The sequence below is a fragment of the Corapipo altera genome, unplaced genomic scaffold (genome assembly GCF_003945725.1).
Source record: "Corapipo altera isolate COAL_440 unplaced genomic scaffold, ASM394572v1 65, whole genome shotgun sequence".
NCBI classification, from domain to species: Eukaryota; Metazoa; Chordata; class Aves; order Passeriformes; family Pipridae; genus Corapipo; species Corapipo altera.
This window is the reverse complement of record NW_020884891.1, coordinates 5,345,609-5,373,233: the sequence shown is the minus strand read 5'-3', so window position 1 is coordinate 5,373,233 and position 27,625 is coordinate 5,345,609. Positions and strand designations below refer to the sequence as shown.

The window sequence follows — 27,625 nt, the reverse complement described above, 5'->3', positions numbered from 1 at the left end:
CGCTCCCGCCTTCGCCTGGGCTGGGGCCGCCTCCGCCTGGCGCTGCCCGGGGCTGCAGCCGCCTCATGGTGCCTTGGCCCCTCCAGGCTGCAAGATGAGGCTCTTGGCTGCCGCGCTCTTGACGGTGGCGCCGCTCTGCGCCGCCTTCTACCTGCCCGGGCTAGCGCCCGTCAGCTTCTGCGAGGAGGGCGAGGAGACCGAGAGCTGCAAGGTGAGAGCCCTCACGGGCGGGCCCGGCGCGGGCGGTCCCTCCTCAGCACCCGCTCGGGGCTTCCGCGGCCAGAGGGGATCGCCGGGTGTCCCCCATCCCGCTGCTGGCCGCCCCGGGTGTCCTCCCGCAGGGACAACCTTTGCTCCGGGAAAGCAGACATCCCCAGCGCGTATTTCCTTGGTTCTCTTTCTCCCGCTGAACTTCCCGGGAGGATCCTTGGTTCCTTGTTCCTGGAGTGGCCGGGGCCTGTCAGGAGCCAGGGGTAACTCCGCTGTGGGATAGCAGCGCTTACCACTAAGCTAAGCGTTTAGAATCAGCCACGCGTTTGTTTCTTAAAGTCTGTGTTTTCATACTTCTACTTTCCTGTTTCAGTCGCTAATTGAGCTCTTCGTGAACAGGCTGGACTCGGTTGAATCAGTTCTGCCATACGAATATGATGCGTAAGTACACTACAACAGGCTTCCAGGAGCGTTTGGAAAGGCTGTTTTCTGTTCTCGGCTCCTGATACTGTACAGGTGTCAGTATTTTGGCTGTAGGGATGGAAGAGTAAATCCAGGTCTCAGCGGCAGGAATGAAGTACAAGAGCGTGGGAGGGACGAAGGCCACACCTGTGCCACCTGCCCATCCTCTGGTGTTATTAAAACAAGGCTGCAGGGTTTCTCATGGGTGCATTCTTTTGAGCTGAGTACAGGATTTAATGTTGGCAGTTTAATATATTTGAAAGTTCTTCCTGTTATGCAAATCTAAGGAGCTTTGAGTTTCTTTTTTCTGGTAACTAAAGCCCAGAGACTAGTCACCATTAGTTTTCATTTTTACACCAAAGCCCTGTAGCTAATTCTTGGTTTGTTGTTTTGTTTTTGTTTTTTTTTGATTCTTGTCTGTGAAAACTGTTACCTGCTTTTGCATGTATTTATAGGCCTACAAAGCAGTGATACACATGATTTGCAGTCTTGCTGTTGGGCACACAGAAAAGAGAATCTTGCAGGTTGTTGTAGATATTACCCTGTGCAAGACCAGAGATTAGCTCAAAAAGCCCACAGTGTCTCTATTTACATTAAATTTTAGGAAAGCCTGTGAATTTAGAACCACTTATTGAGAAAAAGTACTTATGCACCAAAGATAAGTGTGGGTTTGTTTGTTGTTTTTGTTTTTCCACAACCTACTGCTACCTCTGTTTAAGGACATAACTTAAGAATTTGCTTTAGGCTGATATTTACAATTATATGTCAATAAGAAATAAAGGTAACTTTTGCTGGTTTTTTTCCAGTTTTGACTTCTGTCAAGATAAGGAAGAGAAAAGACCCTCAGAAAATCTTGGACAAGTGCTTTTTGGGGAGAGAATAGCATCATCTCCATATAAGGTTATTTTATCCCTTGCAGTTGATCCTATTTAAATTTGATAGCTGTCATTCTGATGGCTGTAATCCATAGACATAGCTCAAGATTGATGACTGTGTGACTATTTTTGTTTATATTTTTAATATAAGTTTTCTAGTGTTTATGTAATAAAAGCAAAACTCCTCCCAGCAAAACTCCTCCCAGGCATCTTGGGGTGGTTAATTAAAGTTGGGAAACTGAGCCAGTAATCATCCTTCTTTCCTATTGCTCTGTGGTAAAGAAGTCCAGTAACTGTATCTTAGGCAGTTATTTAATAGCTGGATTGTGGTGTGTTACATGATCTGAAATCATTAGTTTATTGAGTGTAATATTGGAGGCTGTAAAGTGGTGATTCAGGAACTGTTTTGTATATGTGATAGTACTATTGTGCAACTTCCAGAGTAGGAAGGGGAAGTCAAATTGGGGCTCACTTGCAGCTCTTTCCTGCTTGGACACACTCATCATCTGTTGCTTAAAACCAAATTCTTCATTATTGATGCATATCACTTGAAATCTTCTGTAAAATAAGTGTATGCAAATACTTTGTAGATTAAGTATGTGATATTTTTCTGTCTCATGCCCTGCATTAGCAATGATGAAATATAGCATCTCCAAAAAGCTCTACCATCAACTTGGGACAGCTGTCAGCAATAGAGGAGCTGTGGCCAAGCAGTGGCTCTTAATGTTTGAAAGCTGGGTACTGTTCAAGTGCAGTTGGGACTGGGATTTGCCAGTGAAGCTGAAAACTGGGCTATATTTGTGTGTGGTGGTTGCTAGATACTCCAAATCCCTGTGAGGAAAAAGAGGCAGCAGTTTCTGAGTCTGCTGCTGCTCAGTCATTAGGGACCCAGTCACATCTTTTCATCAGTCTGCTAAGCAGGTGATGCTCCCTCCCTTGTGTAAACTGCTCCTAGAAGTCTCCTTTGATTCTCTGAGCTAATATAATTTTAAGTTTTATGGCTGCTGGTCACAAGAATCTTAAATATGTAGCATGATGGATCATTTGGACTGGATACCTATTGAATAGATTAGTATTATAACAATTACTTGTTTGAAATGGCTGCACACTGCAGTAATTAGGAAATGCTGTTCCTCGTTAGCACTGAGGCCTTGATACCATTACAGTTTTCAGTTGTGTTTTAAGTATGTTTGCTCAGTAGCAGGTAAATCCTAACTGGTTTAGAAGTTGAGATGCAAATGCAAGCATGTTTGTCTTAGGTGGTGTCTGTGCTTGAAGCTTAGATGTTGTGCAACTTTTTGGATTTTTGGCAGCCTTGTCTACTAACTTAGTCATGGGGAAAACCAGCTAAAATTAACGTGAAATGTTCAAAAAGGATGTAGGGAAAGTCTGGTTTAGCAGATGATGAAATTACCAAAATAAAACAAACTGGTAAAAGAAAAAAGCAATAACTTTTCTACTGATTTTACATCTTCAGTCCTCAGGGTTTATCCAAATGTAGTTTATCTGGACTATTGAAGAGATTTTTAGCAATGTAAAAGGGGATTGCTGCTGCTGGATATATGTAAATCTTGACATTGAAGTTAAAGGCATTGTATGGGACTTTTATAGTCAGGAAGTGAAGCAACTAAATAAAAAAATCGGCTTTACCTGAAAAAAATACTCTGAAATACTTTTGAAGCAAAACTGAAATGACTCTTTTTTTGTGTGCTTTTTTTGACAGTTCACTTTTAAGAAGCAAGAAACATGCAAGAAGGTTTGTACAAGGTCATATGATCCAGGAAACAGTGCTGATAAAAGCAAACTGGCTTTTTTGAAGAAAGGAATGCAGTTGAATTATCAGCATCACTGGTAAGCTGAGATGTGTCCTTGAGGTTGTTTTTTTTTTTTTTTCTGCTTTTTGACGTTGTTATCTATGTTCTAAGTGGTTGCTTTCTTCCTTCTATGTGATACTTGTCCTCTGCTATGCATCTTGTGGGCACTGGTGAAAACTGTGTGTGTTACATGAATGTGAAATGTCAGTGGGAAAGCAGGTGCATCCCTTTCTGAGGCCGTGTTCTTTGATGGTTTCTGTCTAGGATTATCGATAACATGCCTGTAACGTGGTGCTATGATGTGGAAGATGGACAAAAATACTGTAATCCAGGATTTCCAATAGGATGTTTTGTTACTCCAGATGGTAGAGTTAAAGATGCTTGTGTTATAAATGTAAGTGATGGAACTTTTCTTGTTAGTATAGATGTGGCTTAATTTGTGGGTTTATTTTTAAGCTTTCTTTTCCTGAGAAAGAACAGGTATGTTTGTAAACGTGGTTAGTGTTCAGAATGTGGGCATTGACAGTGCTGAGTGCTGCTGCTGTATGCTCTGTCTTGCTGATACAATTGTCCAAATAAAGTGTATATCTAGGTCTTTTGACCTATTTATGTTTTATAACTGGTGTGGGTGTTTAAAAGCCTTAGAAAATTGTGGGTTTGTTTTGAAATGTCATGTGTATCCATCCTTGTTCCTATTGATTCTTTGTCCGTGTCATATTACTGAGCAAGACCTTCCTTTAATCACTTTCAGATGGAAGCTTTCTAGTGAAGACCTAGAAACGAGCACTGTGCTCTAGTTGCAAAAGTTAGGTCTAGCACAGTTTACAAGTTAAATGTGTCAGGGTTTTCCCAGATGGCTGGAAGATAACAAACACAGCTGCGACAGGGAAAATTATATTGACAACAACTGGAAATGTGTCAGTCCTCCTGGGAGTTCTGTGGTGAACCAGTACAGTTACAGATAATAGTGATACAGTTTTATCTCTCCTGGAGGAAGGGACCACACTCCTCAGGGAGGAGGGAGCTCTCTATGGCTCTGCTCTGCCACATCTTGCTGCTCGTGTGCAGTGCAGTCAGTTCATTTGTGTGCAGCAGGTCTGACGCTTCTTTGAAGTGTTGCATTTATCATGCATGCTCAGTTTACTCTGTCTGCAGTCACCTTCCAACTCAGTTGCTCCTCAGGCTCCCCAGGCTCTTGAAAGTGATCTGTGGATTGAATAACCTGTTCCAACTTGGTGTTTAACTTCATTATTTTGTATGTGAGGTGTATGTTCAATTGATACTGGTGTATGTTGTGTTGGGAGGTGTCTGTTACACAGAAAGCAAAGTCAGCAACGTGGATGAAAAGCTGATTTGTTGGTTTTTTTTACTGGGAGGCCTTCATACCTTGATATCAGTGACTGAATTTCCTAGAGAGCCTAGGGAGCTTTTAATGGGTATCCATGAAGTGCTGTGCAAATTGTGTGTGCTGGCAGTGGTGTGGGGGCTCTGCCAGTGTATCCAATGTCAATATTGGCCTGTGAATTCTAATTCCAGTGGGAATGTTGCATGGTGTAGTGCCAGAGGGATGGCTGGCCCATGGGCAAATAAGAAGGTAGCACCATGGATGTGACTGTCATCTCTGGGATTTATACTTTTACAAGTATACCCAAATACCTGTTCCCTCAGACATAATTATCTCTTTAAAATGGGGCCAGGAAAGGGATTGTTAACATGCAGTGTCACAGCTACAGTTCATCCTTGCAGTTTTGCAGCTGCTGAGCTACATTATTACTTCAACTGCTGCTTTGGAAATGGAGGATACAGAGACCTAAAGATAGGGTTATAGAATGACATGGGGATGATTCCAGTCTTCTCCCAATGAGAATCTTGATCACAGTGAAAGAAGAAGAATCCAGATAAATTTAATGCAAGACACCTTCATATTTTGCTGGTAGTGGGCAAAGAATGGAATTTGTATGTCAATTGGAAAATGGCTGATATACACAATAAATATAGGAATTTTTTTACTTGGAAACTCAGCTAGCAGTCTGTCATCCTGGTCCTCTAATTCAAATTAAAGTGTTTTTTTAAACAGTGACGGAATTGAGGAGAAAAGAAAATCCAAGTCAATTTAATTGACTCTGGTATCACCTCATATTTCTGAATTCTGAAAGCATAGGGATGACAAAGTAGAAAAGCTGTTGAAGGTGAAGGGTAGTTTTTTGAAGCAGAACATGGTTTGTAAGGTTTGGTAGCTGGAACGGAGGTGTAGAAATGGTGAATCTGAATTATTTGTACCTTTGGCAGCTTTTTTGGTAAAGACATTTAAATTTTAGTAGTAACACAGATGTGATAGTTTCTTGTGTGGGCTTTTGTTTATATAACTCAGTATCATATATAGAAAAATACATAAATATTTTATACAGATATATTAATGTTGAAGTGTTTCCTTCATCCAACATCAGTCTCATTTTAAAGTTCTTGACTTCTTGTGCCCTCTCCTGTTGGAGAAGTTTCTCAATCTCTTGGTAATGTTTTGTAGTCAGAGTTTAACAAGAAGAACACTTTCTACCTCTTCAACCACGTTGACATAACAATCATGTACCACAGTGGGAAGGATGAAAACTGGCCTGGTGCAAGACTGGTGATGGCAAGACTGAGGCCACAAAGGTAATTGTGCATTAAAGCAGCAGCTTCTGGTACTCAGGAGTCCTGACAGCACTTCCAAACTTAGGGATGATATTTGGTGTTAATAAGTTTTGAGGAAGTCGTTATTCTGACTTCTGGTAAAGCTTTCCATATGCATGTTCATATCTGGAACTGTAGTTACAAGGACACTTACACAACTGTAAATGTCATTTAACTTTGTTTTTAAAATGTTCCCTAAAGTCATAGAATCATAGAATCATAGAATAGATTGGGTTGGAAAAGACCTCCAAGATCATCAAGTCCAACCCCTGATCCAACTCCAATTACTATATCATGGCACTAAGGGCCACGTCCAATCTCTTTTTAAAAACCTCCAGGGATGGTGAATCCACCACCTCTCTGGGTAGGCCGTTCCAATGCCTGATAACCCTCTCTGTAAAGAATTTCTTCCTAACATCTAACCTAAACCTCCCCTGGCAGAGCTTGAGCCCATGTCCCCTTGTCCTATGGTTGGTTGCCTGGGAGAAGAGACCAACCCCCACCTGGCTATAACCTCCCTTCAGGTAGTTGAAGAGAGTGATGAGGTCGCCTCTAAGCCTTCTCTTCTCCAGACTGAACAACCCCAGCTCTCTCAGCCTCTCCTCATAGGACTTGTGCTCCAGTCCCTTCACCAGCCTCGTTGCTCTTCTCTGGACCCGCTCCAGCACCTCAATATCCTTCCTGAACTGAGGGGCCCAGAGCTGAACACAACACTCAAGGTGTGGCCTCACCAATGCAGAGTACAGGGGAAGGATCACTTCCCTGCTCCTGCTGGCCACACTGTTCTTGATGCAGGCCAGGATGCCATTGGCCTTCTTGGCCACCTGAGCACACTGCTGGCTCATGTTCAGCCTCCTGTCGATCAGCACCCCCAGGTCCCTTTCCGCCTGGCTGCTCTCCAGCCACTCTGTGCCCAGCCTGTAGCGCTGCAGGGTGTTGTTGTGGCCAAAGTGCAGGACCCGGCACTTGGCCTTGTTGAACTTCATTCCATTGGAGTCAGCCCATCTCTCCCTCCTGATGGAAAAGCTGCTTATGCAGACTCTTAGAACCTGACACGAACAATAGTCTTGTTCATATATTGATTGATTTGCATCTGAGTGTGCATGTTTTCAGATACACTGAGAAACATCCTTTAACTGAACAAGTTTCCCATGTTGTGTCTGTGTCTCCCAAATGTACTCTGTATGGATGTGCAGTATTTGTGTACAGTACAGGTGTACATTTTCCTGTGTAAGTTTGGATACTGAGGTGTGGGTGAAATACCAATTTTATACTGGTGTTCAGAACAGCAGATGATGACAACTAATATCCTAAGAAGACTAACTGATTTTCTTAAACAGAAGTTTAATGGTTTCTGCATTGACCAGAAAGGAGGTGCAACAACTTAGAGATCAGGAACAGACTGAAGCAATTACTTTGGCCTCTAGTCTGTTCATGCACAGTTCATACTTCCCTGCATTTGAAAACTGCAGTCCAGTTACAAAATTTCAAAGTAGGTTGGTTTTTTTTTAGCTAAGCTATTCCCTCTTTTCCACAGAGGTTAAATACACTCTTAAATTATGCTACCAGAGTTTCTCAGTCATACAGACGTGTGGTACAGCGTGACTCAGATTCACTTGTCTTTTCTGTTATGATGGTATTGTGTGTTTTTAGTGAATTATAATTGCTATACAGGTTTATTCCTTCCATTTACATCTGCTCTGAGGTGGTGGCAAGAAGAGTCTACCAACCTTCTCCATTTTTTTATTAAAGCTTTATCAGTTGCATCCTAAATGGGGAAGTGAAACTAGCTGATCTTTGAGGTCCCTTCCAACCCAAACCATTCTATGATTCTGTGAGTGATTGAAAAAATGAGCATTTGCCTTTTCCCTGGCAGTGCAGACCACGAGGGGGCACAGTTAGGTTGCACATAACCTTAATTTTGTCATTCTCTGTCCTGGTGTTTTACTTGGTGCTTTGCTTCAACCTTGATGGGGCAATATTTGTGGTTAGAGGACCCTAACCTTGCATGGAAGTTTTTATTATCTTGTGACTTGGCTTAGTTGTGGACATATAATAATGTATGGTAGAATTGTTAATCTAAATTGGGTAAATACAACTTGCCCAAGAGAGTATGAGAGGAAAGCTATTTTCCAGTGTTAGAGGGGGTTTACAGGAGTGAATTCAAGAAAACCTTCAGGTTTCTTAGCCTTTGTGCTTCTATAGCTGCAGTGTTTCTCAAGTACTGCAGAGAAGGTGTTTCATATTTGAACTTTTAAACCCAAATCCACCAAAATAAAATAAACCCCCTTCTCCCTGTGAAACTTGAGAGGTGAGAAGCTGTGGGAGATTGAGAGATTCTCAGCCTTCCTGGCTGACAAGCACACACTGAGGTTGAGTTGCCAATAATGCAGTCTTGTTAAAATGTGCAAGGGGGGTATGATGGCAGAGAAGGGATATTTTGTGTTATAACCATCTTTCCAGGTAAAGATCTCCAGACTTTGCAGCCCACCATTTTATCTTAGGACCAGGATTCATTCTGATCATGGCAGAAAAGGGGACAGGGTGGAACCACATCCTGTGACCTTTAGAGGTCAGCGGTTCTCGTCCCCCACATGTTTAGCAAACAGCTTTACCTGTAACCTCAAATTGCATAGGATGGTATATGCAATTTATTTAACTTTTTTCCCCATTAGCTACAAACATACAGATGAAAACAACTTAAGTTGTGAAGGTCCACCTATGGAGATTCCTGGAGAATTCACCAATAAACTGAATTTGATCTACACTTACTCTGTGACATTTGAAGTAAGTATTGAGTCTGTATTTCCCCAAAAGAATGAAATCAAAGGAATTGAATAATTTGCTAATAGCTGTAACTGGATTAGAGCAGTGTAAATTCCATGAGGATGGTCTTGTGAAGTATTTTTTTAAAATTCTTAGTAGGTTTTCCATCACTGTAGTTTAAGTGATGCTTTGAATGTATAAATAATGACTTTGCCCTCCCCCCCTGTTTTATTACTAATAGAAAGGTAGTAGATTGAAAAAGTGCAAGTGTTATCTTCCTTGAGGTAAACTCTGCTTTCAGAGTTTAGTCAGGGTGCTGAGAGTCTCATGTTAAAGAACAGTTTGTATTATATGTTTGGGGACACTTTTGTGTTAAACGTTGATTGTAAAGCTTTTTTTCTTCTAGTGAAGTTGAAAGGTTTGTCTTATTTTGTGTTGCTTTTATTTTGTTCACAAGGGTTTTTTTGGAGTAGGCAGCCATTTATCTTTTAGAATTAATACTCTGATGATTACCCACACTCTAATGCTTTATTCAGCCTGTAATGACTTAGACAGGAGGAAATTTGCTTTCTGGCAAATGGGTGTTTACCCCAGCATGGAAAGTGAACCTTCTCTGGGGGTGACAGTAATTTGATTCAAGGTACTTCAGACCTTGGTACCTTGGTTCCAGTCTGTCCTGAAAGCGTGGTTGTTTCTCTGATGTCAGATGCCAATCTTAGAGGATTTGGCTTGAGACCACCAGCTTGTTTTGTACAGGCAGTCAGGCAGCCATTGCAGGGTAACAGCTTTCATCCTACCAAATTGAATTTGATTTGAACCAATGACCTTGAGGTGCAAGACTCCATATCCTGTTCCTTTTCCCTTGAGACACCCAGTCCTCCTTAGACTCTCTTAATTTTCCTACATGAATGAGCCTTCTGTCATTAACATTTGTGTTTAAATCTTGATGGTAAACTGCAGTTTAGAATTTCAGTGTGAACTTTGTGTGGTTGGTCACGCAATGTGTTGGGTGTTTGGGTACCTACTCCCTCTTTCTCCAGCATGGAGCAGGTAGAGCTCAGATCCCGTGAGTTTAGATGCTTCCAGCAGATGGCACTTCAAAACTGCTTATTCTGTCTGTTATCCCTTAGCCTTGATTTGAAATAATACCTCACATGTTTTACTTTTTATTAGTGGTTTCAGAATAACTTAAAAGGGAGTGTTTATCAGCAAGAAGTGTTTTTAAATAGGAGAACATTAGTTTCAGTCAACCTGAATACATAAAGCAGGTAAATATGTAACTGTTTTGTGGTCCTTTCCAATCTGGCAGCTGACTTCTGGTGAGACAGTGGTGGTGTCTGCTTTAATTAGTTGAAATGGGCAAGGTATGTAGTTCTGTGTATGTGAAAAGTATACATCAGCATGGGTTAATGTTTAGTACACAGGTGCACAAAAATGTAAACATGTAACAAACTTCAGCACCACACTTCTGAAAGCTTGGATCAAATAGCTGTGAACTACTGATCGTCTGCTGATTGGGCTGACAAAGAACAACTCAGGGCAATTTTGGCCACCTTGTTGTGTTGGTGCAGTTCTTCATTGTCACATTCTCTATCCAGAACTTAAAAATTCTAAGCTGGTGATACAGTCCAAATTTTGAGAATGAACTGTACCAACTTACCACCTGGTAAATACATGGAAAATTCTGCAAAATATTATGCCAGTCAGGGGTTGAAATTTGGTAGCAGGACAGAAGGTGTGTACGTCCCAGAGACCAGCTGTGGAGGACAAGGTTTGTGGGTCAGAAAGAGCCCTCACTTGTGCAGCTTTCATGTAAATTTTAGAAAAGGGAGACAGAAAAGAATAAAAGCATCTTCTAGGGTGAAACTACTTCTTAAATCCATCCCAACACTATCTGGAAATGAAAGTTGTCTCCCATGACCCAGAGTGGAAAATAATCTGTACCAGCCAGTGTTATGGCAGAGTGAAGAAGCCTGTGCTGAATGCATTGAATGTGATGAGAAAGTGAAGTTCCAGGGAAAACTAGAAATATGTTTATGGAGTATGTTGACAAAGTTTCAGGATCAGTGTGCTGTACTGAGGGAATCTTGTAGTAACGGCATGATAGTTTTTCAGCCTGTATTTGGGATCTGCAGGCAGCTACATCCTGAATCATGGAAAGATGAGGCTTAGTGAAGCCTCAGTTGAAGGTAGAAGACATGAATAGGGAATTTCAATAACCAGGGTACACTTTTAGAGGCTTAAGAGATGAATTAATGCAAGAGGGAGGTCTAACATCCAGGGTTGATCCCAAGCTTAGATATGAATGCTGACTGGAAGGTTTATGGGAAAGATTTGGTGTGCTTATTCCTTCTTGGAGACTGCAATGAACTTGTACTTCTTTCTATTAATTGCTGTTTCATTTCTTTGTAGGAAAAGAATAATATTAAGTGGGCTTCCAGGTGGGACTACATTTTGGAGTCCATGCCCCATACAAACATCCAGTGGTTTAGGTAAGATCTGCATTTTTTTGGGGGGTGAAGTCTTGCTGGGGAGCACAGAGATTTCTTAGTAGTGCTTCTAGGGATTTATAGATCTATAAAATGTCTGCTGTGGTAGAACAAAGTCTGTAAGTTTTTAGGCAAGAAAACTTTTTTGTTTTCATATGTGAAGTAAATTTCCATCTCTTGGGAGCAACTGTCAGGTTGTATTTTGTAAAAGGATTGCATCATTATTGTCCAAAGGGAAAACAACTTCCAGTGTTTTACTCTTATCACCTCCATTCTGGAGAACTTTTGCTCCTTTGCAGTGTTCTTATTGTCACTGTCTGGGTTTCTCTGACTGACAACTGAGAGGTACATAAGTGCAGTGTGTGTTTTGTACTCAGCTGCTGCTTACAGTAAAAAAGGAGGTCTTTTTTTACAAGTAAAAGATGTCTGTGAAAAGCTCTTTCTTATTTCCCTCCTTACCATGCAAAAGTAAGCACATAATTTGTGTTGAAGTGTTAATGTTTTGCAGTGTAAGTGTTTGAAAAGGCTAATCTGATTAAATTGATCTCTACAAAATATTAAATGGCATGATGTCAATTTAATTGGTTGATAGATACAAAATCTACGTGACAGTCTGCTTTAAGAGCTGTAGCTGTTTCACCAGGGAAATTACTTCTCAGGTATATAGGAGGAAAATAGAGAAAAGCAATATGTAACTGTCTTGAGAATTAGCAATGTATCATGAAATACTGTTCTCACTTCTGTCTCCTAAGAAATCATAGAGGTACACAACTGAGAACAGTTTCTCTTCTCTGGGTGGGAAAACATTGAAAGGTCTGACTATCTAAGACATTTCATCAGACTTGAGGTGTACATTTGGTATGAACTGAGTGCATGTCCTGAAACCTGAATAACTGGATTAAAAGTTTGACTTTTTCTTTATTTACAGTATAATGAATTCCCTCGTAATTGTTCTCTTCTTATCTGGCATGGTGGCTATGATCATTCTGAGGACTCTTCATAAAGATATTGCAAGATACAACCAGATTGACTCTTCAGTGAGTAAAATTTACAGCTTTTACATGAGCACAGTGCTCTGGTGATAGTGATGTCTATCAATTAGTTTTGAGTACATCTAGAGAGATGTGTAACTGTGATGAATTTAAAACATGCTAAGATCTCTGGGGGTTAAAAGTAACTGTATTGCTATTTCATCTTTTCTAACAGCAGGAATGCATGGGCAGATGTGGATAACTTACTTTTCTAGCATCACTGGATGAACTTGTAATATGCAAGGACAGGCCAATTAGTTGTGAGTCCGAGTATTCTGTTTAAAAAATTCAGCAGTGTTTGATATTGCTAAAACTGAGCTTTGAGATGAACACTGTGGCCCATAGGCCAATATGGGGGTCTCAATCTGCCAAACCTGGTTTCTCTTTATTTTTCATAAAGAAAGATAAATTCTAGCAAGCAGAGGTATCATTGTGGGGAAGTCAAAGACAATCTTCCAGCAAAAATAAATCTTACATAATCTGTTGCAGTTTAAGATGCTCTGTGTCATTTGCCAGTGTCATCTGCATTCTGCCTTACCCTGCTTTTTGCATGCTGTAATTCTAGTGGTAGGCAGTCTTTTGACCTGAACTCAGTATTCCTGGGTTGAATGAAACCTGTAGCTTTTAATTTTATGAGGAGGAGAGTGATCTTGTGGTCGTGTGTTGGTTTTGGTTGGTTTATTGTGTGAGGGGCAGTGTCTGTTTTGAGTGACTCTGTTGAAGAGCATTGTTCTTCAGCAGTGGTTCCTTAGGATCCCCCCTGCCCATGCCATCCATCTTTTCACCTCTGGGAGTGGGACAGAGTGTTGGTATTTGTCCCTCATGCTTCCAGGGAACAAACTTTCTTCTGTAGTACAGAGACAGTTTCATTCTTTCCCAGTATTGTCATTGAGACTGATGTGCTTTGAAATGGAAGCAGAAAAAGATAAATGCTTGAACTAGATTGAAGTTGAATTAAATTGAATGCTTTGTTTTAGTTTAAATTTAGAATGATGTTCTGTGGTTTGGCTAATTACATTTGGTTTTTTCTTGCTTTAAGAGATGAGGATTTTCTTGATAAATCCTGGCTTTTTCACTGAACCATTAGGGGGTTATGAAATCAATGAGTGATGAATCAGATGCAATTAGTCTGGCTTTGGATCTTAACTGGAAGTTAATCAAACTTTAAATATGTATTTTGCATCTTGTTTGTGTTAATTCACTACTGCATTATGTATCTTTGCTAAAGACCTTGTTGATTTTATACAGGAAGATGCCCAAGAGGAATTTGGCTGGAAGCTGGTTCATGGAGATGTGTTTAGACCCCCAAGGAAGGGAATGTTACTCTCTGTCTTTTTGGGCCAAGGAACACAGATTTTCATTATGACATTTATTACTTTATGTAAGTAACTTCATTAAGGTGATGTGTTTGTAGTGTAATAGTGATAAGAAAGATGCAAAATTATTAAACAAATGACAGAAGCCTTTAAGTCCTTCCTTTAGTAAAATAAAATATTAATGCAGTTTCATAACACTAATCTGGATAGCTTCAGTAATGCTGTTGTGTTGTCATTGAAAACATTGTGCTCTCTGGGCTAATTCAGATTCTTCATGAGTACAGAAATCAAACTTCCTTCTTACAAGTTTCTTTTTAAAAAACAGAAACAATTTGTCATGCTGTAAATTATGTAAGGGTCCAGTAATGCAAGTTCAAAGACATGTAATCAAAGCTTTAATGTTCTGGGAACACTTTCTATCCATAATGTGTGATATGACAATCTGCAGCCATGCAGAAATAAGAGCCAGAGTGCACACCAATGAAATGGTGCTGACACAACATTGAGATAATGAGAGCCTACCTCAGACAGCTATAAATGCATATGATGATGTCATCTGTCACAGGATGGTGTTTTCTTATCTGTTATCTGTAAACTTTATGACCATTCCTTTTATTACTATAAATTGATTTAGAAGGTACACTGATACTACACAAGAAGCATTTTTCAAATTTTGTTCTCCAAGTTTGATTCAGATTTTTTTGATCTTTCATAGAGGAGCTACTTTTTTTTCTATTTATTACACGATACTTTAAGATTAGTGGAATTTTCTTGATAGGCTTGTCTTTCAGTGTTGGTCACAACTCTGTATCTTACTTAACTGCAATAGTTTCCTGTGCAACCAGTGTAGCATAGAAAGAAATTGGTGGTGAGAGAAACTCCTTTTTCTCTTTAAAACCAACACTGGAGATTACTGACAGACTCCTTTTTTGCAGGTATCTCTGGGCTGATCTCTACAATTGGTTCACACTCAGACAGCCTTCTGTAATTAAAGAGGCTAATTTTCAGGATAGTGTGTTCTAAAGTAAAACATCCATCATGGTGGATGGTGACATTTTACTTTTCAGCCTTTTGACTTTGAGAAATTTTCTTCTTAAGAGGCGAGGTGGAAAGAATGCTTTTGAATGAAACTGCTGTTAGAGGTATGGTCAGGCTTATGCACACAGTCTTCATTTAAATGTCTGGTAGTGAAAGGGATAAACCTTCACAGTGATTTGTTACAGGGGAATTTTGACATGTGTCCACAAATAACTAAATCTTTTTGTCTCTCCAGTCCTGGCTTGCCTTGGTTTTCTTTCCCCTGCCAACCGTGGTGCTTTGATGACCTGTGCAGTTGTATTGTGGGTCTTGCTGGGAACTCCAGCTGGTTACGTGTCTGCTAGAATGTACAAGAGTAAGTATGTGCATTTATTTAATGTGACACAACATGTTAAATTCAGAATTGCTGGGCTGAATATAAGCCTCAGATGGGAGCTGGTGTCTCAGGCAACAAATCTGCTTCTTGCTGCCATTCTGTAAAACAGTTGGAAAAAGTCTTGAACTTGAAATTGTTTTTACTTTTTCCCCCTCAGCATTCAGAGGTGAGAAGTGGAAGACAAACGTCTTGCTTACAGCTCTGCTTTGCCCTGGGTTAGTATTGTTTCCCCTTGTGAGAAGGAGTTGGGGGGAAAAAAGTGAATTGTTATGAAGCTTGTTTGTGTGATTTTGTTTATGGTTCTCCAAACTGCTGTTCCCTTTCTGTACTGCCTGTGTGTGAATATGAAGAAAAGAGAATATGAAGAGGAGTTGGAGCCTGGTACTCTAGAACACTGGTTCTTAGCATCTTGTTTTGTAGTCAGCCGTGGGGGTAGGAGGAATGATGCAAGGTAGTGTCACAGCCTTTGAGAGTCACTGCACCAGAACATCAGGCACAGTGATGGGGTAATTCCAGTCTGGTACCACAGCACTTGGTATGTTCCAGGTAATTCTGATTGTCGTCTTCATACATAAATGTAGGTAATGTCCAGTTCCTTGGTTTCAGCTTTGGGTACTGCCAAATGTCCTTGGCAAAAGTGGAGGAAAAGATTATAAATTTCATAAGGTATTTCTTCCCCCCAAAACCCCCAGAATGAATAAAACATGGCTTGGTTTCAAGTAAAGTAGAATTTCATCAAATGAAAGGTAATGTATTCGATAACAGCCGAGTGTAGTATTTCTATAGAAATCTTACTTCTAAACAAGATGTGCTTCAGTCTCCCTGCTGTCATTTAGATATTATCAGGAGAGAGAAGAAAATATATATCGATGGACAAAACTATTGTGCTGGTCATGTAAACTCCCAAATAAATTGAGTCATTTCACAGAGGAAGTGAAATGACTGGGGCTGGTAGAATAGGAGCAGATGTCCTGATTACACTATGCTAGTTCAGTGAATTTGCATAATATCATAAACAGCCCAAGGTCTTTTTAGTCTCAGTAGACTGATGGGAGTTCCTATTTGCAGTATTTTTTTCTAACTTTGGAGGGGGTAAGTGGGGTCTGTGTTACGAGCTTGGCTGGATGATAAAGATTAGCAAGACTTTGAAAATGGATTTGATTTCTGTTTTTTGTTCAACAAGATGCTTACAGCAGGGGTCGCTTGGGTGTGCTTATTGAACAAGTCTGTTCCCCCAAACTGTTTTGGCAAGTCTCAGGCCTCTCCTAGGGAAAAAAAGGAGGCTGTCTATTGCTCTAATCCTCCTTCCTTCCTTTTTAAATTACAGTGGAGGATACATGTTCACTTCAGGGCAGTTTAAATTCTTCCTCAGGAGCACCTTTTTAACAAAACCCAGACAATGGTGTGCTTTGCAGGGGCCCTTGCTGAGGGTCAATTTTCTGTGGTGCATCCTTGAATCTATGAATAATGGCAATTCCAGCAAGCTTTTATTTTATAAGGGGATCTTTTGCAGTGCATTTTGCTTTGTGTTCAGATTGGGATGTTTGGAATCTTCATCGTATGTTTCAGAGTTGTTTTCTAGTGTTTTCCTAGGATGTTTAGGAAATGAGGCAGATGTGCTTAATGGGGGAGGGAAGAACAGGTCTGGAGGCATGTCATGACTGAAGCAGTGTCTATTTAAATTCTCCAAAGGTGTGGGCTACTTAATATGTGTAAGTCCATGCTTATACAAAGGTTTCTGTGTAGGGCAGAGCCCTCTCTAATCCCCCCTGTCCGCTTGTGACACCACCTGCAGCAGCACATACATTTATTGTGAGAGTGACATGTGGCTGCCTAAATATGAGATTTTGATATCACTGTATTTATTCAGAAGGAATTTACTATTTACAAAGGACCTAAATAGAGAAAATATGTCTGGTAAGAATAGGAAAGGCAGTTCAGATAAGAGGGGGGTTTATTTATTTATTTTATTTATTGTCCATTTTTTTTATAGATTTTTGCAATGGAATGTTTCTGTTACTTTTTGGGTTTGTGTGCAGAGTCTATTTAAATATTGGCTTTGCCACAGATACCTGTATTACCAGCATTGGATGGTGCAGGCATTTTTACTTCAACTGCACTGTTGGTGAAAGGAATTAGGACTGTTGGGGGATTGGAAAACTGTTAGAAGCTACATTTTCCTTGTGCAGGCTTTCAACTGATTTATGTTTTTTAATGCTAACTGATACATATATTCTTTTCCCGAATATTTTAATATCTTTTCTGATCTTTCAGGATTGTCTTTGCTGATTTCTTCATTATGAATCTCATTCTGTGGGTGAAAGGATCCTCAGCTGCCATCCCTTTTGGCACTTTGGTTGCTATCCTAGCTATGTGGTTTGGAATTTCAGTCCCACTAACCTTTGTTGGTGCCTATTTTGGCTTCAAAGAGAAGGTAGGGGTCCAGGTACAGATTTGAAATACACCTGTCCTCTGCAGCTGAGCCACTGAATCTCTAAGCATACAGGAACTGGTCAAATTGAGACATCTATGGCCCAATGATTGTAAAATGATGTTTCACTTGGTCATGATTTTGAAATCAAGTATATGCTTGTAATGTCACACTAATTTTTTTTCCTGTCCATTCACTAGAATCAGAATTTCACAGTGCTCTTGGAGGTGAAGCTTTTTTTGCTTCAGCAATACCTCAGTAGTTTCATTTTTGAAGTACGACTTCAGAAGGGCTTCAGTTTGTGCTTCACTAGTTTGAGATAATACCAGACAACTCAGAAAAAGGTGGTGGTGTTGGATTTTTTAAATTTTAATTAAGGATTGAACAGATTTATTTCCTTCATGTTCTGACTTGCTTACTGGCCAATAGTTGGAATGTCTAAAGCACATGCGTTTTTTCCTAATGACAGACATCACATTTGTAGGGTTTTTTTAATTTGAAAACTTGTGATGGCTTATGAATGAAAATATAGCTATGTTTCTCAAATCTTTAGATGCCAATATTTGGGAAAAGTAATGATATTTATGGTGTAACAATGTATCGTTTATTTATGGTATTTTTCCCTGCAGCCTATTGAACATCCCGTGCGTACAAACCAGATTCCTCGCCAAATCCCAGAGCAGTCCTTCTTCACAAAGCCATTGCCTGGTATCATCATGGGTGGTATCTTGCCCTTTGGCTGTATTTTTATTCAACTCTTTTTCATTCTGAATAGCATTTGGTGAGCATCACTATTTTTTTTTCCTCTGGTTTGAAAATACACACAGTGAGTTTGGACATCCTGAACCAATTAGTCTAAGGAATAGTCCGGTTCTAAAAGTTCTGATCATCGTGCAAACTTTTGTGGAATTTCTGGAATCTATATATTTACTTCTGTGCTTAGACCTTATGAAACTTTTTAATGACAACTGCAAAGTGTGATGTTAGAGTCCTGTTGCCTTGTTTTATCTCCCTGGTTTGAACAGCACAAGCATGGTTCCATAATGTTGTGGTTAGGTAGAGCCTAATCCACCGTGTAACTATATTATGATTTATGAAACTAATATGATCTAGCAGGTTCAGCTGTTAGATCAGAACTGGGTCAAGATCTTGGGATTCCATGTTCTGCAAAACAAAAACTCTGCTCTCCAGGAACCATCCACTCCACTCCAAAATCTTGTCAAAACCTAATCAAGCAGGTGCATGAAAAATTAAACCAGTGCAATCTTTCAAACTTTCACAATGTGAAACATGAAATGTCAGTACACTGTTCAATGGAAAATATTGTCCTGAAGGTGCCAGGTTTTCATATGGTGTCCTCTGTTTATGTCAAGAGATCTTACAGAACAGTTTTCTAAACCAGCTCTAAATGCAAATATATTAGTTTAGCTTTTCATATTTGTCCTCAGCAATAATAGAAACGTGTAATATAGCTGTGCTGAAAAATGTAATCAGGTGACAAACAGGTATACTCTAGACTTTTGTAGGTGAAATTAGCAAGTTCCCTAATTGTTTCTCATTATTTATCCTACAGAAGGGAAGTATGGAGGGAATGTGCAACTAATACTCCCTCTGTCTAATCCTGTACTGCAGTAATTGTCACCTTTACCCAAAAAAGTTAATTTGGTTATTTCCCTTATCCCTTACCAGATTAAAAAATTTAATTTAAAAATAAATTTTTATGAATTAGTCAATAAAGTTACCCTAATGGTGTGGGGTTTTTGGGTTTGTTGTTTGGATTTTTGGGGGGTTTTGGTTAACTTAGCATCTGGCAATGTGACACTGTCAATTAACTCAGAACTTCAACCAAAAATGGGACTCCTGTTTTCCTTTGTTTTTAATTTTAGGTCTCATCAGATGTATTACATGTTTGGATTCCTGTTCCTAGTTTTTATAATTCTTCTAATTACATGTTCAGAAGCTACAGTTTTGCTGTGCTACTTCCATCTGTGTGCAGAGGTAAAAGTTACAGTTCTGGTGTAGCTGCCACTTGTAGCTGGGAGATGTTAGAAATAGAGGTGAGGTATTCACATGTACTGTGAAGTGCTGGGCACTGAATGGATTGCACTGTAAGCCTTGACATGCCTGTCTTAGCCACTCTTCTGAATTGTGCTTTTTGCTTCAAAATCCACCACTGGCAACAGATAAGCAAAAATAAACAGGCTTGATGTTAGAATAATTTCATGTTCATAGTGGAAGCAATCAGTTGACTTGTAGGAAAAAAAAGTATCTAGGTGCTATGTAGGAATTTTTTTTAAGATAAATTTTGCAGAATCAAATGTGTTTCAGAAGACAATGTTATTTTTTTTAACTGGCTTATTTATATTTTGTTTTCTACCTGGTGACTCTTGGTGACTGGTTTATTGTTTCTTTCAGGATTATCACTGGTGGTGGAGGTCATTCTTGACCAGCAGCTTTACAGCAGTTTATCTCTTTATCTATGCAGTTCATTACTTCTTCTCCAAACTCCAGATAACAGGAACTGCCAGCACCATTTTATACTTTGGTTACACAATGATCATGGTCTTGATTTTTTTCCTTTTCACAGGTAAGAACCGTGTTCAATCTAAAGCGAATGCAGGGGGTTCTGCTTTTGAAATGAGAAGCATCAGGTGAAATTTAGATTCTCTGAACCATTAGATACAATCTGTGACTCTTTAGGCAGTGTTACTTTTATGGTTTGTGACACCACACATCACAGAAAGGTACTCTTTATGGTTTTTTCCTAACTTGAAATTACATTTATTTATAGCATAATTAATTTTCCTTTATTGAATATTATATTAGCAATGAGTTCAAACCATTATATTTTTCAAAGGGCTGTTCTTGTTCACTTTGATATCAAGTGTTAACTTGATTTTGGATTTGGTAATTGGTTCTAGAAGTTGTGTAGTTAAAGATAATTGCGCTCAGCATATGGCGGATAAATAATGTTTTCAGCTTTCACTCTCAGCAAGTGAAGGAGGCTGGTGCTGGGGAAGAAGTGGAGTTTGAGAAGAGAAGGTTTTAGTATTGTTAGAAGTGGCCTCACCTGCTCACTAAGCACCACTTCTTAGTGACAGGAATTTACCTTAACTGGAGGAACCTATTTGAAATAGGGCTCTCCAGTTTTAATTGTCCAACTTCTCTGCTGTTACTCATGCAGACTACGTCTTCTATAGAATTACTCACTCTAACATTCATAATCACTTGACTGAAACTATAATTTCGAGGTTGATTTGATGAGAAATCTGTGCCAGATTTACCATGTGTTAGAGAAAATTAGAAGCTCTTTGAAGGGTACTGGCCCTTAAAAATAGCCAGGAGCATTTTATCTTGGTGTTCATCGTACTGCTGCTGCTGTATATGTAGATTTAACACATGAAGTCAGATCTTTTAGGTGTCACTGCTTGGCATGAAGTACAGCAATGGCAGAACTAGAGAAAATGCTGGTTCATATATGACTGGTTGTTCATCACTCCAAAGACTTGTGATAGAGGATTTCACTGTGGATGTCATGATGGTTTATATTGTTACTTCTTAACTTCTTCTGACTGATTGTTGAAACCTGTTGTAATTGCTTTGTGTTCACTTTATGAAATGCATCCCTTAACTCACTTAAATGCAGTTAAAAAAGAGTGGCTAAAATAGGTAATGAAGGTAAGTCTTAGCTTCAGACCAAGTCAGTGCAGCAGTGAGAAAAATCTCTTTCATTTTTATTTTTTCTAATACTGGTTGACATGAGAAAAAGAAGCACTGTTCATGATAAACACTGAAGAAAATTACTGTATGTGTTTGAACAAAGCAGTTACTCTGTAGAAATTGTATCTAATAACATTAACTGACACTTACTGATAGGTTTTTATTTGTTATTTAGATATGTGTCTCTTCAAAAGAAAGCCAAAAGGAGTTTTTAAAAGAAGTGGGTGGGGAAGAAAGGGGAGGATTTAGTTATTCTATTTTTTAATTATTAGAAGACAAACATAGAAGCTGGCATATTGCCAGTTAAACCCCTGCCTAAATCCTGGTGAAACAGCCAAGCTCCAGATGTCTTCTATAGTATATCTCTATCTATGTGAAAAGAAAAAAAAACAACCCTCAAACTATAGTCTAAAATGTTTTAATTACTTTTAAACTAAAGCAATATGTTAATATGTGTCTGGATTTTAGCATAGGTTAGTTGCTATCCTGCCGATTTCAATTTCACTTACAAGATGCAAATTGGTAGAATGAAAAATATCCCTTTCATATATAAAATGATAATTGAAATTGTCATGGCAGCAGCTGAAATGGCATTAAAAGCTTCAGATGTGCTGATCCTGGAGTTCTTGATGTGGAGGCCAGTGAGGCCCCAGAAGTACAATAATAAACTGTGCTGCAGTGTCTTCTTTTTATTTTGAAATAAACCCACAATAGTGCTGGCTGTGCTGCATTTGTAGTTCATGAGGAAAGCTACTACACAGTCCCTTTTTTTTTTTAACATTTAATAGAACAGCTAGTCACTAGAAAGGTAATGGGTATAACAGAGACATGGGGTGTGTAATAAACCCTTGATAATGTAAAATCTTGTGATAAATTTTCCATATTTAGTTTGATGATAGATTTTTTGGATCTGAAATGCAAGCTATTCTAGACAGATGGTACAAGCAAAAGACAGCTCCCTTTGCTTTTTGTAAAATATTCCTTAATAGCCCTTGCTTTAGAAAATAAGGGTTCAGTCCCTCATGAGTTTCTGGAGGTGAAGGAGTTTGCTAATGTAATTTTACACACTGTTTGCATTAATAGAGTTCCCAAAATGGGACCTTCATCTGTTCCACTTAAGTTAGCACTAGGTATTTTGATTTTCTCTATTCTTGCCCGTTAGGTCTCAGCAACTGTGACAGAAGTATAAAGGGCAGTGTTAATACCTCCTCGGTGGCAGCATGTTGTGTTACCCTGGGCATTACAAAAGAGATCATAGTGAATAAGTAAATAGGAACTGAGTGCTTGTATGGCAACAACGACAATAATACAATCTGACCAGTGAAATCTAATAATTAGTGTGCATCCCCCAAACCAGACAATTTTGTTCTAATGTACAAAGTGCAGCTAATCTTTCAAGAAATAATAAGGGTGGGTGAATGGGGATGGCTACATGATTACATGCATTTTATTCTCAGAGACGAAAAAATGCTGAACAGTCAAAAGCATGTTGCTTTACAGTGACCTCTATTTTTGAACATCATTTTCACTTGTGAGTTAATGCCATTTTCAAAATTGAGTTTTGATCTTCTGGGTAGATTGTGTTTAGAATCCGAGATTCTGAAGCACCCACCACTGAGCAGTGATTGAAACCAGTATGATACAGAGAGCTTTTAAGGTACATGAGAAGTATCAGCAAAGTGCAGAGTGCTTTTCTGTTTGCTTTCTTACAATCTGCTTGTGCTTTGAATTCTTTTTTCTTCATTAAACAATAAAGCTGGAAGGGGCGAGTAGAGCAGAAGAGTCTGCTGAATGTATTTTGACATTATTCTGTGCAATAATCCTTGTTTTTAATTTTGAATTTAAACTATGTTTACTAATACCTTTCCCTTACCCAGTCAGATGCCAGCTTTCTGTGTGTAACATCATCCTTCTGTGTATCAGAAAGTGGTGGTATGTATGTTGTAGAGTATTCAGCAGTCTATAAACCTGAGGACAAAAAGATCAAAAAACAGCTGAGGTGTTTTATACTAAGCATAAATGGATTTTTGGACATATCTGGCTTCTTGGCTAGAGAAATTGCTGGAGACATCTTCACAACTGTGTTCCTGAATTTTAAATAGCTCCTACAAAAGATCTTTTAGCAGTACCTCCCTAGGACAATCAGTGATGTACAGCAGGCTGCTCTGCACTGAGATAGCATCAGTTTCCTAGAGTAACAGGGATTATTTGAAAAGGCACAATCTTAAAATGTGCAGGTCACCTACTTAGGGAAAAATAAAGGTCTACCCCACAACAGTAAGTTCTTCAGTGCAGGCCACCAGGTGCTGTTTCATTCAGTTTAAGCTGGTGAGTGCTTAGGATTTGTTAAAATAAACATGAGCCAAGAAACTAATTTGTTATATTGGATTAAACCAAACAAACAGCTTTTATAGGCTCATTAGAGGAATTGGTGTCAGGCTTGGTGCTGGGTCATTTCACAGAAATGTGCATCTGAAAGCTGTAAAAACTTCGCAGTGAAACAGAGTTTAGACCAAGCAGAAAATAATTTTAGAGGTCTCAACTCTTTCAACCAGTGGCGTCTTCGTATTTATTTGCTTGTGGGGTTGGGGTTTTTTTGTGGGTTTTTGTTTGTTTGCTTGGGTTTTTGTTGGGGTCTTTGTTGTTGTTGGGGGAGAGGTTTAAGTACTTAGTGTTAGAATTTTTTTTACAGCTTTAACAAAAACACCTTTGGGTATCTGTCTTCTGTCATGTTGTGTTCACTGATGTCTGTCAGAGAAGCTGGGAGCTGCAGAGGTGGCTCCTTGTTGACAGTGCTTCAAAACTTGGGTTTCAGTTTTAATGAGTTTTGAAAGAGACAAATAAAAGCAAGGTCCTAAGGTGGCTCTTATCTAAAGCTTGCCTAAATAGTCCTCCTGTTCTAATGCTCCTGTTCCTGCTCATTTTAATACGGGATGATTCTAATTTCAGTGCAAGATGTGCTTAGAAAAATGCTCAGGACTGAAGAGCTGAGAATGCTCTTCAAGAAAATATGTTTCAAATCACGCTACATGGGCTGGCAAGGTTGGATTTTAACCAGTGCAACTACTAATGGCAACTGTATTGGATGCACGTGTAGGAAACTGATCCTCCACTTAACTGTGTTTTAAAATTGGCCTTAGTCAAGGTAGTTAAAAAGAGGAATCTGGGGACCTGTTACACTTGTAAGCCCAAGCCTAAAGATGTAGTATGAAGTGGTTTCCCACATAAAGTGCTAAAATCTGGAGCCAGTGACAGATTTGTGAAATGGGCTAAACGTAGAAAACATTCTGGCTAGAATTTTCAAACAAGCCACACCAGTTCAGAGCTATTTTTCTTCTCCAGTTATTACTCATTTGCAGATCACTTTGATTGGGGTATGTACTCCTGTATAGAAAATCTGAAGGTTTTTGACTGCATTACCTTTTGTAGTGGTTCATGGAATCAAAAGCACCCCGAGGCCTGAGGTGGGAAACACTGTATTTCAGTGGAACCAGGCACTGTGCTGTTTATGTTCTTAATAAAAGCAAAAGTTAAGCTTTTTGTTTCACTACGTAAGCAATCATGTTGGTAAAGCATCTGTACAGGGAAACCTTATAAATAATGTTCCCTTAGCTTACATTCATATCTATCCAATAATAGTGATTTTGTAATAGCAACACAATTCTATGGTGACTTGGGCCTTAGGAAGCATCTAATCTGCTTGGCCCATGTTATTTTAAAACTAAAAAAAAGATTAAGTTTATGGTCTATAGAGGTTTGTAGGTTATATTTGTTCATGTGAGGGAAGAAGAAATTACAATGCTGGTAAGCCCCAATTAGTGATGTGGAGGTAACAACTGAAGGAATCTGCACACCAGAGAAAGTTCTGACCACATAAGGCTGTATCTTGGTGAAGGGTGTTGCTTTCCTCTCCCAAGTTCATGTTTCAAATCTGGTACCTTCACAAAATTTCTGATAAAGTTTGAAAAAGGACCATGGGGTAGTCAGTTAGTCTTTGATTTGCTAAACAGACTTTTTTTAGGAGGGGAAGTTGAAAATCAATGTTACCGAAACCTGTGAAAATCCGTTTATAGATTAAATACTTGTTCACAGTGTGAAATCTTCAAGTTATGTTATGACTGAGGCAATGTTTTGTAGAGAACTGATGTACTATAAAGATTCAGACTAACAAGGATTGGAGGAAAATACTGTGGATTTAGAGCATGCTCACAGAACTGTGGTAACTCTCATTCTTGTGTTAGTTGTACATTTTTGTTATGATACTACACTTTTGTTCTAGAACAGCAGATAAATTTTCAAGTTATCTCATCTGTTAAATATTTGGAAGAAACATTGCTTTCAAAACCATAAAAAGCTTTGAGTGGGCTATATTATAGAAACAACTAGAAAGCAAATGCTGAGAGCCATTATTAGGAAAAAATCATGAGAGTAAGGCTTAGAGTAACAATGCTGATATTGGAGTATTTGACACAGTAGGAAGGAGTGAGAATTGACCATGAACTGCAAAGACTTAGTGATGTCAAGTCTACAAAGGAATTATATTCCTTTTGTGGTTGGTGTCTGATCTCCTATCAACAGCCATAAATCTGCTATCTCTTACTGTTTCAGAGGATGATAACTGCAAACTTGGAGGGAAAGGGTAATCTGTGCCATATAATATAGGCTGTCAAAAAACCTTTAACTGCAAATATACATGGTAGCACGAAGAATGTAAGAATTGGCACGTAGATAATAAGCTTCCCAAGATGGGTTTCTCACTTGGGAAATGTGTGGATGTGGTCTGAAAGAAATGTAACTGATGTAAAAAACACAAATGCTTAATAAAACCCCATCTAGTTAGTGAATCAGTCACAATTAAATGGTGAAAAAAACCTGGAGCAGACAGAAAAGGATGAATGTAAAACTGGAGGAGCTGAGTGCATGATCTTGCAATTGGCTGGTAAGGGCTATCACAGGGCTGGCATGTGGCTGTGTCCTTGGGAGGGAATTCACCTGGAAGTCAGACCTTCCTTTTTTCTAGCTGTTAAGGCTTACCATCTCTGTGGCAGTTGACCCCTAGGTAAAGGTGTGAGGAACTTTTCCTTAGAGGCTGAAGACTAAATAAAGTGACTGGGTCTCTGTCTTCTTGCATATGAAGTTCTTAAAGTAATTTAAAAGTAAATCTGACGGATGATGTTCTTGCACTTACTCCATAATAGTGACTGTAGGTGAAAACCACAGGCTTGTTCATTAGTTAAAGATAGAAAATTGGTCTGTACTAATCTCACACAGCGTTTTGGTTTGTCCCTGTTAGTCTCACTTGCTGCTCGCTCCCAGCTGCTGTGGCACTCAGAGCATTGTTTTAGCAAAAGGAGGTGACAGGATATACAGAGGAAGAAGTTCCCTGTTCTTGAGTATAAATAGAGCACAATGAATATAAAACTGGGCCAGGTGAATTTTTCCAAGGCTTTGTTATGTGTCATAATTCACGGGTGGCAGTGAAGTGTCATAGACTCAAAAACCCAGGTAGGGGCTGACTTTGTGTACAAAGTCAGTGTCTTAACTGGTGCCTGTGTGTCTGCTGGTGGTGGTGGCATCACTTTCAGTGATGGATGTCAGCAGCCTGGTCCTAAAAGTCATCTTTCCTCTAAATAAATAACTTAGGGGGATGAATGTGTGTTGTTAAATTTAAGAAGTGCTGTTATTCTGGGTAGTTAGCTGGATTACAATGTTATATTCTGTCCTGCTGGGAAGTACTTGTTAGATTTCTCTCTCAGAGCAAACTGTAAAATAAACTAACCTTTTTCACTTTCTCATTTTAGGGACTATTGGATTTTTTGCCTGCTTCTGGTTTGTAAGTAAGATTTACAGTGTTGTGAAAGTGGACTGAAAAGCTTCAAAGTGTCTTTTGAACATATCTCCCTTGCTGTTTGATAATTTTTACCATGTACTGAAAAACATCCTGTGTAATTATTCTTATTTGTAAAAGCTGAAGACCAGACTACAGCATAAAATACAGATTTTTATGGAAGGAAATGGCACCAATTGCCATTTTGATAAAAACAAAAATGTCAGTATACTCATTGAACATGTTCATTCTAATAATTCAGAAATTATATCCAGAATTTGATTTAGGACAAATAAAAATTCTGTGAACTGGTTTATTTGAAAAATGTGTGCAGTCCTCTGGCTGAATTTTCTTGTGATTTGGGGGGGTTTTTTGTTACCTCTTTTGGTTACCATTTATATACCATTAAAGCATAGGACTGTCAAGTAAATCTATATAAAATGTGAATTTTTTTAACTTAACTATGATTGTACATATTATCCTGCACCTTCTTTACAACTAGGTATCTTCTTACAAATGTACATTCATTTAGTGTAAGGTAGACTTTATTAAAAATATCGACACTGGTTTTTGTTCGAATAAAAACTGCACAGCTCTGTC

General features: G+C 39.1%; 1 protein-coding gene across 1 annotated transcript; it reads left to right on the top strand.

Moving 5' to 3' along the window:
• The first annotated feature begins 9 nt into the window (after positions 1 to 9).
• Positions 10 to 27,625, top strand: LOC113948051 (transmembrane 9 superfamily member 2-like). The gene is made up of 17 exons (XM_027645327.1): positions 10 to 211; positions 584 to 651; positions 1,479 to 1,572; positions 3,271 to 3,398; positions 3,626 to 3,755; positions 5,886 to 6,013; positions 8,707 to 8,818; positions 11,210 to 11,289; positions 12,215 to 12,323; positions 13,566 to 13,698; positions 14,907 to 15,026; positions 15,205 to 15,262; positions 17,322 to 17,481; positions 18,108 to 18,259; positions 19,365 to 19,476; positions 19,894 to 20,065; positions 27,000 to 27,625. The coding sequence occupies exons 1-17, from the start codon at positions 95 to 97 to the stop codon at positions 27,065 to 27,067; spliced, it is 1,941 nt and encodes a 646-aa protein (XP_027501128.1). The 5' UTR covers positions 10 to 94; the 3' UTR covers positions 27,068 to 27,625.